This window comes from Microcebus murinus, chromosome 4 (genome assembly GCF_040939455.1).
Source record: "Microcebus murinus isolate Inina chromosome 4, M.murinus_Inina_mat1.0, whole genome shotgun sequence".
Taxonomy (NCBI): Eukaryota; Metazoa; Chordata; class Mammalia; order Primates; family Cheirogaleidae; genus Microcebus; species Microcebus murinus.
The window spans coordinates 113,089,162-113,105,412 of NC_134107.1; the positions used below are offsets into that span (position 1 = coordinate 113,089,162).

The window sequence follows — 16,251 nt, forward strand, 5'->3', positions numbered from 1 at the left end:
ATTCAAATGGGGTGGGCGAGGTAAACTAACATTTTAGATAATGATTAAGTGTGAGTAATGGAATAAAACTGGACAGTGTGATAGAGCCTACGGATAGGAACCCTTTAGATAAGGTGATCATGGACAGCCTCTCAGAAGGTGGCATTTGAGCTGAGACTTGAATAAGAAGGAACCAGCCATGTATAGAGACTAGACAGAGTAAATATCAGCTGTCAAAGACCCTATAGCAGTAATGAGCTTGACATTTTTTAAAAACAGGAATGGCCCATGTGGCTAGAATATAATGAGCAAGAGAGAGAAGTATGAAAACTGTAGAGGAATATATTCATTAGTGATAGATGCATCAATGTGAGTGTAATTATGTATATAAGGTAAGGATTTCACTCTTAACAAAGTCTGACTCAGGAAAGGATGAGCTGATAGGAAGCCTCAGCCACCAGAGGTCCTATTAAATACCAGACTGCAGAGTGCAAGGAACCTTTATGGCAACACAATTAAAACTAATTCACATTTAAAATTTAGTTCTTCATGCTGTGTTAAAACCAACCTGCTAGGAAAAGAGAATTAATTAATTATAATAAAAAGAGAAAATAAATTTTAAACAATTCAGTTCTTCAGTTACACTAGCCACATTGCAAGTGCCCAATAGCCACTTGTGACTAGTGATTATCATATTAGCACAGAGGTAGAACATTGTCCTCATTACAGAAAGTTCTACTGGACAATGCTATATTCAATTATTTATTATAAAGCCCTATTCTATAAGCATTCGATCCTTTAGTCTTGAGGAGTCTCAAAATTTCTCCCAAATCTTTTCTTTTAGTCTAAAGGACTAGATACTCCATTACAGGCATTATGACAGACTAAACTGAAAACAAGTCAGCTACAAAATACCTAAACAATCTGGATGCAAATTGTAAAACATCTTTTTAGTTCCATTGCTGAGCTCTCAAGAAAATAAAAATTTTCAGAAACCAAAAATGACGTGGAAGAGCTTGAATCTACAGAGTGGTAAGTGGATTTTGAAACTGAAAAGTTATACTAAGGGCTATGCTGATCTCTGGAAATCTAGCACATGACAGAAAGCACAGGAGATAAGACCTGGGCTTATGCAAGGATGAGCTGGAATAGAGAACTTCCCATAGAGCTAAAGTTGCTGAAGGTCCACCACCTCAATGAAAGGTCCAACTATTTAAAAAAAAAAAAAAAGCTACCCCACTAAAGGAGGAAACATGATTAGGAAACTTACCTGCCTCAACCTTTGCTCCAGAGGGAAGAAAAATATCTTAATAATTCATAACCACATGTGAATGTTCATGTAGACTTCAGATTTGTAACTGCATACATCATTCAGGAACTCAAACTAAAAAATCTATTTAAACTGGTCTTGTAGTCTTTTTTTTTTTTAATTTTTATTTTGAGACATGGTCTTGCTTGGTCACCCAGGCTAGAGTGTGTGATTATAGCTCATGGCAGGCTTGAACTCCTGGGCTCGGGCAATCCTCCTGCCTCAGCTTCTTCAATAGCTGGGACTACAGGTGCGCACCACCACACCTAGCTAACTTTTCTTATTTCTTTGTAGAGATAGGGTCTTGCTATATTACCCAGGCTGGCCTGGAACTCCTGGGCTTAAGTGATCCTCCTGCTTCTGCCTCAGCCTCCCAAAGCATTGAGATTATAAGCATACCACACCTGGCTATGGTCTTGTAGTCTTTACTGATTGTTTACTTTATATCAAATTGATGGCAGAAGAAATGGAAAATCTGACTAGATATGTAACTCTTTAAAACATTGAAATTGTAGTTTTAAATTTTACAGTAAAGAGAATGCTAGGCTCAAGTGGTTTTACAGATGAATCTACCAAATATTCAAGGAAAAATTAATTCTAAGCTTAAATTCTTCAAAGAATAGGAAAAAAAGGACCACTCCCCAACTGTTTTATAAAGCTGGTATAACTTTGGTAACACAACAAGAAAGGGATAATACAAGAAAGGACAATTAAGGGCCAATCCTATGTATGCACATGGATGTAAAAATCCTAAAGAAAGTGTTAGCAAACTGGAAACCTGTGACTTATAAAGAAGGTAATACATCATGGTCAAGTTGAGTTTACACCAGGAGTATAAAGCTGGCTTAACATTAGAAAATCTAATGTTATTCACCACATTAACAGTTTAAAGGGGAAAAAATACATCATTTCAGTAGATGATGCAGAAAATTTAAATTTAAAACCCATTCAAGATAACAAACTCTTAGCCAACTAGAAACAGCAGGAAACTTCTAACCTGTCAAAACTAATGTGCCAAAACACCTATAACAAACACATTTAATGGTGAAATGTTTGACACATTCCCTTTAAAATAAGGAATGCGACAAGGACGGCTGCTGCTGTCACTTCTTTCACCATTTTACTGGAGGTCTTAGGAAGCACAGGAAGACAAGGTACTCAAGTTTTGTTTTTCAAATTGTATGACTGTTTATAGAAAATCCAACAGAATCTATAGTCTTATAGAATAAATGAGCATATTGTTTAATAGTAAATCAATATGGAAATAAATTACAATCCTTTATACTAGTAATAGATAAAAAATAAATAATTTAAAAATATCTTTCAGGCTGGGCACAGTGGTTCATGCCTATAATCCTAGCACTTTGGGAGGCTGAGGCGGGAAGACTGCTTGAGGCCAGGAGTTCAAGACCATCCTGAGGAAAAGCAAGACCCTGTCTCTACAAAAATAGAAAAAAATTAGCTGGGCATGGTGGCACCTGCCTGTAGTCCCAGCTACTTGGGAGGCTGAGGCAGGAGGATTGCTTGAGCCCAGGAGTTTGAGGTTGCTGTGAGTTAGTCTGAGGGACGCCACAGCACTCTAGCTCGGGCAACAGAGCAAGACTCTATCTCAACAACAAAAAACAAAAAACTTTTACTGTAGCAACAGAAAAGATGAAATGCAAAGGAATGAATCTAGTAAAAGATGAGAATGACCAATATGGAAAATATATAAAGCTTTATTGACATACATTTAAAGATATAAACAAATGAACACATACTATTTTTATGAATAGGAAGACTATCATAAAAACATGTATTCCAACTAAATCTATAAATTCAACCTAATGCCAAAAAAAGATACAGGCTTTTCTCTGGAATCTGACAAACTGAATAAACAATTTATATGGAAAAGTAAAGGAATAAGAAGTTAAAGTGCGGGAGGCTGAGGCAGCAGGATCGCTTGAGCCTAGGAGATTGAGGTTGCTGTGAGCTAGGCTGACGCCACAGCACTCACTCTAGCCTGGGCAACAAAGCGAGACTGTCTCAAAAAAAAAACAAACAAAAACACACACACACACACACACAAACAAAAAAAAGAAGTTAAAGTGATTAGGGTAAATAAGAAGAGTGGGAAGAACTGACTGACAAGCTGACAAGCTGTCAAGGGGTATTAAAAACAGCAGTGAGTAAGCCGGTGTGGCACCAACACAAGGACACACAAACAGACTAAGGGAGAAGAATGAAGAACCCAGTAATAGCCCCCAAATATGGCAGTATGTGACAGCAGTGACATCACAATCGGTGGGGAAAGAATAGTCAGAAAATGACAGTTATTCAAATGGGAAAAAAAATTGGATCTCTGACATAAAAACTAAGAATAAAACCAAGCCCAAACAAAAAGTCCAGGTAATTAAAGACTTAAATATGAAAAGAAATGCTTCCAGAAGAAAATATAGGAATAGGGAAAGGACTTCTTGAGTAAGATACAAAGGGCACAGACACAAAGTGATAGCTAAAATATTTTATATTAAAATGAAAAACTAGCCAGACATGGTGGCTCACACCTATAATCCTAGCACTTTGGGAGGCCAAGGTGGGAGGATAGCTTGAGGTCCAGAGTTCAAGAGCAGCCTGAGCAACATAGTGAGACCCCAACTATGAAAAAATAAAATAAAATAAATCATCCAGGTGTGGTGGCACATGCCTGTAGTTATAGCTACTCGGCAAGCTGAGGCAGGTGGATGGCTTGAGCCCAGGAATTCGAGACTATAGTGAACTATGATGATGCCACTGCACTGCAGCCTGGGCAACAGAGCGAGACCCTGTCTCCAAAAAAAACCTTCTTTAAAAGATAACATTGTCAGCTGGGCATGGTGGCTCACGCCTATAATCCTAGCACTCTGGGAGGATGGCTTAAGCTCAGGAGTTCCAGACTAGCCTGAGCAAGACTGAGGCCCTGTATCTACAAAGAAGAAAGGAAAAAGAAAAAAAAAAAAAGAAACCCACCCGGGCATTGCAGCACACGCCTGTCGTCCCAGCTACCCAGGAGGCTGAGGCAGAATGATCACTTATTGCTCAGGAGATGGAGGTGGCAGTGAGCTAATGATGCCACTACACTCTACCCAGGGTGACAGAGTGATACACTCTCAACAAAAATAAATAAGGTAACTGAACACCCCTCCTGGCAGCCCCCCACCCCTTCAAAAAAAAGAAAAAGATAACAGTATCATACTCTTTAGAAACTTCTAATAATTTAGAATTGTATACTTAAATAGGAATAAAATAATGCCTTGGATTTGCTTCAAAATGATCTGGGAGTGAGGGAATGGGTGGGGTTATTGTTGATAAAAGATTAGCTATGAGTTGGTAATTCTTATTTTTTTTTGTTTTTTTGAGACAGAGTCTCATTCTATTTTCTGGGCTAGAGTGCCATGGTGTCAGCCCAGCTCACAGCAACCTCAAACCCCTGGGCTCAAGTGATCCTCCTGCCTCAGCCTTCTGGGTAGCTGAGACTACAGGCATGCGCCACCATGCCCGGCTAATTTTTTCTATATATTTTTAGTTGACCAATTAATTGCTTTCTATTTTTAGTAGAGACGGGGGTCTTGCTCTTGCTCAGCCTGGTTTTGATCTCCTGACCCTGAGCAATCCTCCCACCGCAGCCTCCCAGAGTACTAGGATTACAGGTGTGAGCCACCACACCTGGCCGAGTTGGTAATTCTTGAAGCTGGGTGATGGGTATACCAGAGATTTATCAAACTTTTTCCTTTTAGAATATGAATACACACACGCACAGTTTTTCATAAAATAATGAAAAAATATGACCATAAGATAGCAGTTTCACCCACTTGGTTAGTGAACATTTTAAAATCTCATAATTCTAAGTGTTATCAAGAAAATGAAGAAGTGGGAACTCTAAACACAAATGGTAGGAACATAAATTGACACAACTAATGTGGAGGAAACTTTGGCATCTTCTAGTAAAACTGAAGATGTATGTATATTCTTTATGACCCAGCTGTTCCCATCTAGACTAAATCTTGGAAAATTTTACTCAGGGAAACATGCACAAAAATGGTCATAGGCACACTGCTTTTAACGGTAAAAAACTAGAAACAACCAAATAACCATTTGTAGAAGAATGTGTGATTAAATAGTGGCATATTTACATAATGGCATGAAAGTAAATTAACTGGAGTGTCATGCACCGCCCTGGATGAATCTCACAAACATGGTGAACAAAGAAAGGGATCTGCAGAGTACAAATGTTAAGAGTACATTATGGTATTCTTTAGTTCTTTTGTCTGTAATAAAATAACTCAATTAAAAAAAATTTTTTTTTCAGTGAAAGAGGACATGATGGGGGAACTGAGAGAAGAGGCATAAAAATACACCTCGGGGGAGGTAGTGAAATTCATTGCAGTTCAACAGCAAACTCACTGAGAACAGACCAGTGAGGCCTTGCCTGTCCTCTAAGGAACAGTCACCCGCCAGCAGGAAGATGCTGATCCCTGCTGACTGCTGCTGTCTGAAGGTGAGCACTGCTGCTCCTGTGGAAGCCTCAGCTCTTGCCAGCCCTGGTCATGCCCCAGGTGTCACAGCTCGGTAGGCTTTGGGTCCCTAGTGAAGGGGCTGGGCCCTGTGCCCTGGCTTCCCTTCTCTCAACCCCACCTGCTCCCTCCCCATCCTTGTATATACAGAATGGATTCTAGGTTGTGTCTTTAGTGACACTTATGCAATAAATAAAACACTAGCAGTGCTGAGTGCATCTTTCATGCAGCGGTGTGAGGCAGATGGGCGCCCCGGGAAGGGGCGGCAGCAGTGGGGGTGTGAAGGACTCGGTGCCTGCTGCCTTCTCCTGGCGCCTGTTCAGGGCTTCCCCAGGCAGCCGGGAGAGCCGTCCATGTTGAGGCCTGCAGTCCAGGCTGCTTGTTTATTAGTCAGGTGAGTCACCTAGGTAGAAGGGACACCTGTGTATACTAGTGCCCAATTTTAGGGCAAGAAAACATAGGTGCATGCCAGTCTTCCTGTCCAATTAGGCAAGAGGCAAAACGCTGCTGGCCATCCTGGTAGCAACCCCACCTTCAACTTCTGGCTTCCTCTTGGGCTTCCTGGGGAGTCCCCAGCTTTTTCATGGCCTTCCTGGGGAGTCCCCAGCTTCTTCATGGCTTTCCTGGGGGAGTCCCTGACATCCCCACAGCCTTCCCGAGGAGCTCACAGTAATGGGAGCCTGACGGACACGTCCAGACTCCTTACACCTGTCAGACTCCTGGAACCCAGGGCCCTGCATGGGCCTATATTTCCAGCTTTCTTCCAACTTTCTGGGTCCCGTGATGACACAAGAAGTGTCAACTGAGTGTCTGCAGATCTGAAAGAGCCCAAACAGAATCACAGGGCTGTCACCCTCACCAAACCCAGCATCTGTTTGTCCCCAACAGGTCCTGCCTCTGCTACCTTTTTATCTGTTACCTGACTTCCAAACCTACTGTAATATAATGTCCAACCCCAGATATGCTTATCATATGTAATTCTTTCATATTACTTCATACCATTTTTCCTTACTAAACGAATGTCCCTCCTGGCATCTTCCCAGCTCTTGGTGGACATCTCCAACCTGATCTCAGTGAGAAAAAACTAATGCTATTACTGCTGCTACTAGCTAGTAATTATGACTGAGAACTTGATATGCACCTAAGCCCTGCCTGGTACAAATACCTACCGTGTGCCAGGCCACATTCTGAGCACTTATCTAGTGTATATACTACTTTCATTGTATAGTAATGGAAACCTGAGGGGCCATGAGGAAACCAAAGCACAGAGGGGTTCAGTAATCTGCCAAGTGACTGTTTACACGCTAATAAGTGAAGGAGTCAGGATGCAAATGTGCCAGTCTTTCCTGGGGCCTGCACTTTCAACTAGTTTGCTGTGGCTTCAGGGCTGTCTCCTAAAGCTGAGATAGATCAGAAGCTATGGCTGAACCCCCTTCCTCTTCTCCCTCCCTCCCTCCCATAGCTTACAACGCATGACAGCTTCCTTGACTTGGTGAAAGCCACCGGCGGGGCCCCTGCCATCCACGTAGTACATGAATCGGAGCTCAGGAGGATAGGCAGCTCTGCTCAGGCCCGACAGCAGGGGGATGGTGCGGCCCTCTGCCCCAGGAGCCTCAGTCAGGGCCTGTAGCATCTGGTACTTGCACCAGGGGTCCTGAAGGAAGCCTGGCGTGATGAGCAGCACACGACAGTGACTACTGCTCAGTGCCTGGCACAGCTCGGACGCAATGGCACTGCCTGGCGTTGCATCCCGAAGCTGCAGGAAGCAACGCAGGCTGGCAGTGCTGCCCTCCAGGTAGGAGACCAGTTCCTGGGCAGCCACCAGGTCCTCCTCACTGTGGCACACGCAAACATCATAGTCTTTGCTCCAGCGGCCACTGCTGCTGTCACCCACAAGTGTCAGAGGCGTGCTGGGAGATGTGACAGAACTGAGGCCCAGTGGTGGGGGGCTGTCCTGTGAGGTGGGTTGCAAAGTGTCAGTGGGGGAGCTTTCAGCAGAGTCAGGCATCTTCTTGGGCTGCTTCAGCAGGGCCTGCCTGAGCCAGTCTGCAGGGAAGAACATACCACTCAGGCCCGTGTCTCACCTGGTGCCTTCCCACTGGCCCCTGGGGAGGAGCCCCGCTGAGCCGGGAGGACTGGCAGGATTCTGCCTGTCTCCTTACTCTGTGAAACAATACCTTCTTATTCTCAGTCACCTATCACTCTGCTATTTTTGTACATCTTCAAGGACTTGAGCAAAATTTCCCTCTATCTTTTAAGGTTTGGGGAGTACGTAAGAACTCTGGGACCCAATGTGGGAGTATTTTACCATCCTGATTAAGAGAAGGCCCTCCCCTGCTCCAGGCCCTTTGGTATCTGCTACCCTCAGCCCACCCCAAGCAGAACTTTCCACCAGAGCCGACGAGTCAGCCCCCTGTGAGTCTGTAAGCAGAGCTTTGCTATGCTAGTAAGGATCAACTAGTCCCAAGGCCCACTTCAAGCAATGAGGGGAGGTGAATTTAAATTAGGAAGACATACCCATTATAGAAAGGGAAGGGTGGGAGGACTGACATCGGTTTGGGCCTGAGAAACCCTAGATTGTCACTACACAAGCTACAAGAAAGTAGGGAGGAGGACTCCTGCTCAGAGCTCCCGATGAGCACAGAACTTTGGTGTCTGGAAGCCGCACTTTGGAGGTAGGCACCATATTTGACTGTGGATCTGTCACTAGCCTTCCGTGTGACCGTGTGCAAGTTAGTCTATGGCTCCATCTCCTCATCTGCAAAATGGGTTCATTTTAGTTGTTGTTGAAGGTTAACTGAGATAATGTAGTGTCTGGGATATTGTGAGTGTCCCATAATGATATTAAAACTCAGCTTCCCCAGCTTTTGACAGATAATTAAGTGTTGTGAGAATTAACAGTTTCTCTCTCTGCTTAGCTCCTTCCTCTGAATGGTTCTGGAACAAAGATCTAAATAAGCACTCAGCACAGTGGTTTCTAGGCTAGGAAAATTAGTTGAGCAGGCCTGGAAAACCTTTGGGCCACAAGGATGAAGACTGGACTGATGCAGGCCTCCCCTCTTCCTGCTCCACAAAGCATCGAGCATGGCCATCCACTCAGGAGCTTCACCCCTCTCAGCCTCCCGACATCTGCGCCGTGTTTGCACAGGCAGGCCCCTCCTCGCCACACAGCGATGAGGACAATGCTCTCAGGAACAAGAGCAGAACTCGGAGTCTGGTTCCACTCACCGGTCATCTTACCCAGAGGCTTCTTGGATTGGGAGCGAGGAGCTGGGAGGGAGGTCGATGATGCCATGGTGTTGTGCTCAGAATTAATCCTGTGAGATCAGGCATTGGTAAAGTGGGAGGAGGGAGGAGACCCAGTCTTGACCTCCAGAAAGAACCGTCCTACAAGGGGCAGGGAGAGAGAATCACAAAAGCTGTACTTATCCTACTCTTAGTCCAAGCAAGTATACTCCCGGAATGGATCCTTCATCTCTCGTGGGATTAGGGACAGACATGAATGTGACTGGGGCTGGTGTCTAGCTAAATTCAGATCTGTGTAGTGTGGTCACATTTACAGGGTATGAGCTCAGCATCACCAGCTGAGTGAGTGTTCTCTGCTCTACCTGGCTGGGAATAAATTTGGGATCTGGGGAAGGGCAGCTGGCAGGCAGCTCTTTAGAGGGTTTTCCTGTGTAAAGGCTGAAATGGGAGAAGAAAAACAGTTGCTATTTGGTTTTTTAGGATTTTCTTTTTAGAGACAGAGTCTCACTCTGTTCCCCAGGCTAGAGTGCCGTGGTGTCAGCCTAGCTCACAGCAACCTCAAACCCCTGGGTTCAAGTGATCCTTCCATCTCAGCTGCCTGAGTAGCTGGGACTACAGGCATGAGCCATCGTGCCCGGCTAATTTTTCTATTTTTAGTAGAGACAGGGTCCCTCTCTTGCTTAGGCTGATCTTGAACTCCTGAGCTCGATAGATCCTCCCACATCCACCTCCGAGAGTGCTAGACAGTTGCTATTTGGATAAATTATTATGTGTTCAGATAGACAGATGCTGAGTGGTAGAGAGAAAACACATATAGGAAGCCTTGGGAGACTTTCCCTCCAAGTCTACCTTCCCTTGAATAACCCGTCCACCCATCCATCCCTCAGCCATCAGCTCAGGGAGGTTGTGTCACAAAGTGTGAAAGCTGTAGAGTCTGAAGACAGAGTGCCAGGATTCTCAGCTTTTATTAACCGTGGCCTTTGGCAATCGTGCTAAGCTTCAGTTTCTCCATCTGTGAAATGAAAATAATACTAGTAGCTGCTTCTCAGCATTATTGTGACAATTAAATGAGATAATTTATGTAAAGTGTTAATGGTGCCTGGCATATAGTAAATGTTCAGAAAATGTGGTTCAGGCTGGGCATGGTGGCTCACGCCTGTAATCCAGCACTTTGGGAGGCTGAGGCGGGTGGATCGCTCAAGGTCAGGAGTTCGAAACCAACCTGAGCAAGAGTGAGACCCCCGTCTCTACTTAAAAAAGAAATTAATTGGCCAACTGAAAATATATAGAAAAAATTAGCCAGGCATGGTGGCGCATGCCTGTAGTCCCAGCTACTTGGGAGGCTGAGGCAGCAGGATTGCTTGCGCCCAGGAGTTTGAGGTTGCTGTGAGCGAGGCTGACACCACGGCACTCACTCTAGCCCGGGCAACAGAGTGAGACTCTGTCTAAAAAAAAAAAAAGTTGACTAGCAGTGTGTATATGAGTTTCTTTTTGGATTTCAGACAAACCAAGTGGCACAGCTATGTCAGTGCTTCAGACCATTGTTGGGTTTTGAAGCCCTTTTCCCAGTCAGGAGTTGCCGTCCCTCCACATCTCCTCTCAGTTGTGCAGATGCCTCTGCTCTCCCACCTCCTGCCACAGTAGTCACTTGGTTCTTATATTATTTAAATGTTTTTTCAATTATTTTTAATTTTAAAAGTCATTTTTTGGGCTTGGTACACTTACAAACTGGAGAATAATTTTTTTTAATGATATTCTAAAAGTTAAAAATTAATATAATACATTAAGCTACCATATGCAGATTTAAAAGTTTCAGTTTCTGATTTTATGAAATGACTTACCCTTTTGGCAATACTTGATTTTTGGTAATTGCCATTTTCATTGCTTGGTTAAGAAGAGCTCTAGCTGTCCGACAGCACATGCCATGGGAGTGGGTGGCATAAGGCCTCTGAATAACTTTATGGAAAAGTTTAAACACAGGAAATAATAGCACCTTTGACAGCATAATTGAGCAAGATAGCAGATAAGTTCCAGTAACCATATAAGCTGCCTACTTCCTACAGACTAAAACCTCATGGAACTTCTTTGTTACTTTTTAGTTTTTGTGAAGCTGGGGCTGTGGAGCTATTCAAACATGCTTTAATCTTTCCAAGACTTGGTAACAGTCTTCATATATGGACATACAGTTGTCAGGCAGAAAAGATAATGAATCCAAATTTCCAACTGGAAACTCTAACCACTAGCTGTGCCTATTCTCTGATTTGCTGTGTGGCCTTATATGTAGTCACTTTTTCTCGTGCTTTTAAAAAATTCATGAAGTATAATGATATATACCTAAAATACTCACTTTGTAAGATAGTGATAAAGACTTGACAAAAAATTAGTAAAGAGTTTCTTCAAAAAAGAAGCGGTATATTACCCGTAGTACTTTCTAGGCTTTTCCAATATTATATGTAGAAATTTATGTAAAGGAAATATAAAGTTTTACTGTATAAAATCCAAAGTGCATTAAGTAGAATCTCATCTCGAAGTGGTCTCTAATTTCTATTATATAGGAAATGTTCTAAAGTCCATAAAGGCATATGACAAGAATATGTATCTTTTAAAAATTCCTATTAGATTTCTGTGAAGTGGAAATCATTATCTGTGGTAGACAGAACAATGGCCCTCAAGAATAACCACATCTTAATCCCTGGAACTGTGAATATGTTACCTTAAATGGCAAAAGGGGATTTTGCAGATGAGATTTAAGTTTAAGACCCTGAGATGGGGAGATATTCCAGGGTTATCAAGGTGAACCAAATATAATCATAAGGATGCTTTAAGAGGAAGGCAGGAAGGTCAGAGTCAGATGCAGGAGATACAATGACAGAAGGAGAGGTTGGTGTGATGTGGGGGTGTGGGCAGGGGGTGTGGGCAGAGAGATGTGGGCAGGGGGGTGTGGGCAAGGGGGTGTGGACAGGGGGTGTGGGCAAGGGGGTGTGGACAGGGGATGTGGGCAGGGGGGTGTGGGCAGGGGGGTGTGGGCAAGGGGGTGTGGACAGGGGGTGTGGGCAAGGGGGTGTGGACAGGGGGTGTGGACAAGGGGTGTGGACAGGGGGGTGTGGGCAAGGGGGTGTGGACAGGGGGTGTGGACAAGGGGTGTGGACAGGGGGTGTGGGCAGGGGTGTGTGGGCAGAGTGGTGTGGGCGGGGGATGTGAGCAGGGGGGTCTGGGCAGGGGTGTGTGGGCAGGGGGGTGTGGGCGGGGGTTGTGGGCAGGGGGTGTGGGCAGGGCAGTGTGGGCAGGGTGGTGTGGGCAGGGGGATGTGGGCAACTTCTAGATGCTGGAAAAAGCCAGTTCATGGAGCACAGACCTGCTCATTTAAGACTTCTGACCTCCAGAATTATAATAAGTAAACAAATAAATGTGTGCTGCATGAAGCACTAAGTTGTTGTACTTTGCTACAGCAGCAATAGGAAGCTAACACACTATCTCTGATCACATCAGCCAGATGAATGGAGAAAGCACTGGATTTAAGTTGAATGCTAAAACTAATCTGTTTAAAGTATAAATTGTTTGAAAGAGTTTTTAAATCTTTAAATGAATAAATTAATCTACACTTCACCTGACTTTGATTTTATATTTAAGAATTTTGGAGAGGCCGGACAAGGTGGCTCATGCCTGTAATCCCAGTAATTTGAAAGGCTAAGGTGGGAAGATTGCTTGTGGCCTGGAATTCAAGACCAGTCCGAGTAACATAATGAGGCTCTATCTCTACAAGAATTTAAAAATTAGCCAGGAATGATGGCACATGCCTGTAGCTACTCGGGAGGCTGAGGCAGGAGGCCTGCGGAGCCCCGCCCGCCGCCCCCGCCCACCTGCGCCCGCCCCGCCGGGCCCCACCCGCCGCGCCCGCTCACTTGAGCCCAGGAGTTTGAGGATACAGTGAGCTATGATGACACCACTGCACTATAGCCTGGGTAACAGAGCAAGACCCTGTCTCAAAAAAAAAAAAAAAAAAAAAAAAAAAGAATTTCGGTTTCAAAAGCCTAAGTTTTGTTCTCAAACACTTGCTAAAACATTTGTCTGTGCAGGATTTATTGGGACTTGAAGGATAATGTCACTCAAAGTGCTAATAGACACATAGGGTGTTTCTCAAATAGGTATGCACTTATGATTTGTGCAATTATATATTAATTTTTTTAAGTCTAAAACATAACTAGATGTGGCTTCCTCTGAGTCATTCCCGACCCTTCCTCCCTGGGTTAGGTGTCTCCGCTGGAGTAAACACTGCCCTTCCGGGGTGTGCTTCCTGTGACTCTAATACTTGTCTCCCTGGGGACGGCGAGCCAAGTCTGTCCTGTCCGTCGCTGTCACCCTAGTACTTGGCACAGTGCCCACCCAGCCCAGTGGCAGACGCTCATTAGTGAGTGTGGTGTAATGCCTAGATAGGTCCTTAACCCCAGATAAAGCAGCTTCTTGCTGAATCACTGTCAGGACAGTCCCAAAACAGAGGGAGAGGCTGGCCAGAGCGGAGAAGAATGCGAGGAGACTGTGGCGGAAACAGTGCCCACATCAGACAAAGACCCAAACAAACTGACAGAGCCAGACTTCCAGAAGCTAAAGGAGAGTCTCCGGCAGGAAGCTTCTTTGCGACAGAAAAGGTGACCTTTTTCTCGGAGGGTCTTTCCCTGCTGCGTTCGTGTTGTGGGCGCTAGAGGCAGCCAGGTAAAAGGTGCAGGGAGGGAAGGCGGTCTCTCAGGGGCAGATGTGCCGCACAGCTGGCGCAAGGCCACCCCTGGACACACGGGCGCGTCCTCCTGCGGCGCCAGCCCCGCGGAGCCCCGCCCAACGACCCCGCCCACCTGCGCCCGCCCCGCCGGGCCCCGCCCGCCGCGCCCGCTCACCTGCGCCCGCCCCGCGGGGCCCCGCCCGCCGCGCCCGCCCACCTGCGCCCGCCCCGCGGGGCCCCGCCCGCCGCGCCCGCCCACCTGCGCCCGGGCCCCGCCCCGCCCGCCCACCTGCGCCCGGGCCCCGCCGCGCCCGCCCACCTGCGCCCGGGCCCCGCCGCGCCCGCTCACCTGCGCCCGGGCCCCGCCGCGCCCGCTCACCTGCGCCCGGGCCCCGCCGCGCCCGCCCACCTGCGCCCGCCCCGCTGGGCCCAGCCTGCCGCGCCTGCTCACCTGCGCCCAGGCCCCGCCGCGCCCGCTCACCTGCGCCCGCCCCGCAGCGATCCTGCGCCCGCTCACCTGCGCCCGGGCCCCGCAGCGATCCGGCCCCGGAAGTGCGGCGCGCAGGGCCAGCTCCAGGGAAGCGCCCGCGGACGCCGCCTCCTCCGCTGCGCCCGCCCCGCCCCCTCCCGCGCCGCCGCCCCGCCCCGCCGCCGCCCCGCCCCGCCGCCGCCCCGACCCCCCGCCGCCCCGCCCCCTCCCGCCCCGCCGCCCCGCCGCCGCCCCGCCCCGCCGCCCCGCCGCCCCGCCCCGCCGCCCCGCCGCCGCCCCGCCCCGCCGCCCCGCCGCCCCGCCGCCGCCCCGCCCCGCCGCCGCCCCGACCCCCCGCCGCCCCGCCAGGGCGCCAGCGCGCGGGCGGAAGCGGGCGTGCGCGCGCCGGCAGCCGGGACCCCAGGCCGGCCCGCTTCCGCGTCCCTCGCGCGCCCGTGCTCCCGCCCGCAGCGGCCCGCGGTGGGGCGGCGACTCGGAGAGGAGCCTTCACGCCGCCCGCGGGGAAAACCGGGGGCCGCGGTGCCGGCCCAGGTGGGGGCGAGGAAGGAAACCCCGATTTCTTCCCTCCGCGCACTTATGCGGCTGAGGAAAACGGAGCTTAGAGAGGGTCGGCGGGCTCCGCGCAGGGCGGCGCGCCCGAGCCCGGGCCTGGGCAGCAGGGCGGCGGGGTCTGACGCCGCGGCGCGCCCCCGGGCGGCGGTCCCCAATCGCCGTCGCGGACGCCCCGGGACGCTGACCGCGGCGCTGCAGAGGAGCGAGTGAGGTGGGCGAGGCGGTTCTGAGCGCTCTGGAGATGCGACGGGCGCTGAGAGGCGCCGCGGGGCAGAGTGTAACGTGTAGCGTCCCAAACTTGCTTCGCCGTAGAAGAAATGTAAACGTCTTCCCGAGCAGTGAGTGCTTCTCGGCACCCAGTTCGGGAAACACTGTCCTACAGCTATGTGCGTGAAGTGCTGGAGGAGGGCGTCTGATCGGGCCGTCTGAGATTCATTCCCTCCGGCGACGCGGATGAGCTGCCCGCCCTGGGAGGGCCCTGGCGTCGGTGCCTGGGTTCAGTCAGGGGTCTTCACTTACTGGCTGTGCGGCTTTGGGAAGTGTGTGACATTTCTAGACTCACTTTCCTCACCAAAATTACGGTCTCTGGTTGCTGGTGTTCTTACAGGGTTAGAAGAGTCTACGGAAGCAGGTAGGGCCCCTTGGCCCTGAGCCCCAGTGCTCAGGGAAGCTTTGCTTCTACTCTTTCTCAGGTACCCTGTTCTCTTCCCCCACCAAGCATCTGCTCTGCAAAATGTCCCTCTCTTCTGGCAAGTTTCATTTTTGTAGCTTATTCAGGGGAATCTTTGTTAAACCCGGCCCTTCTCACTTCCTTTCCCCGAAGGTCTGTAGTACTTTGTGGTGTATATAAGGAGCTCATGCCCTCGCTGCTCAGCTCTCTCATTAAACTGAAAATTCCCTGAGCACAAGGGATGGCTCCCCAGGCTCCAGAGGAGCAGAGGCGCATTCAGATAAGCCTTGACTGACAACAAGCACAGACCACACACTGGCACAGCCACACGTTGGGGCAGAGGTGAAGAAGGCTCGGTTGCTCTGCACAGTTCACTGGGGAAGACATGCTTGCATAAAGCCACGTGGGAGTACAGAGGAACCCTTAAGCTTCTTAAATACAGCATTTGTTGTCTTGAAGGGAGTAGCTTCTCCGTGGGCACCTTATCCCTTTTGACCCTTAGATTGGGATGTCTGTACTGAAGGAAGGAGGAGTGGAGCCACCTGCAGGGATAACACAGCGCTAACACAGGATGTTGGCTTGTCCTTCCTGCGCCCTGGCAAGTTCCTTCCTGTCTTTCAGCACTACCTGCTGGTCCCTTCCTCTTCAGCTCACTACCAAGGTCCTGCTCCTCTTCCCCCAGGGGCTTCTGCTGTCATCCCCCTGGCAGCACATCTGCCCCTGTCCCTCCCTCCTGTCTGGGAAGCTCATCTCCATCTT

General features: G+C 48.4%; 1 protein-coding gene across 3 annotated transcripts; it reads right to left on the minus strand.

The window, feature by feature from the left end:
• Positions 1–2,988: 2,988 nt before the first annotated feature.
• On the minus strand, positions 2,989–14,393 carry TIRAP (TIR domain containing adaptor protein). Of its 3 annotated transcripts, none has more exons than XM_076002699.1 (4): positions 14,298–14,393; positions 9,061–9,207; positions 7,288–7,866; positions 2,989–6,638 (listed from the first exon to the last, which is right to left on the minus strand). In XM_076002699.1, the coding sequence occupies exons 2-4, from the start codon at positions 9,113–9,115 to the stop codon at positions 6,619–6,621; spliced, it is 654 nt and encodes a 217-aa protein (XP_075858814.1). In that variant the 5' UTR covers positions 9,116–9,207; positions 14,298–14,393; the 3' UTR covers positions 2,989–6,618. The 3 variants fall into 3 exon arrangements, with proteins under 3 accessions (XP_075858814.1, XP_075858812.1, XP_075858813.1); XM_076002697.1 differs by having other exon boundaries at positions 9,049–9,207; XM_076002698.1 differs by having other exon boundaries at positions 9,049–9,207; positions 14,262–14,393.
• Between the last annotated feature and the right edge of the window lie 1,858 nt (positions 14,394–16,251).

Excerpts from the sequence above, each read along its gene's own strand:
- TIRAP (XM_076002697.1), bottom strand. The coding sequence starts at position 9,115 with ATGGCATCATCGACCTCCCTCCCAGCTCCTCGCTCCCAATCCAAGAAG. Across the intron at positions 7,867-9,048 it reads GCCTCTGGGTAAGATGACCG|ACTGGCTCAGGCAGGCCCTG; the intron begins GTGAGTGGAACC and ends TCTTCCCTGCAG. Across the intron at positions 6,639-7,287 it reads CAAGGAAGCTGTCATGCGTT|ATCTGCAGACACTCAGTTGA; the intron begins GTAAGCTATGGG and ends GGGCTCTTTCAG.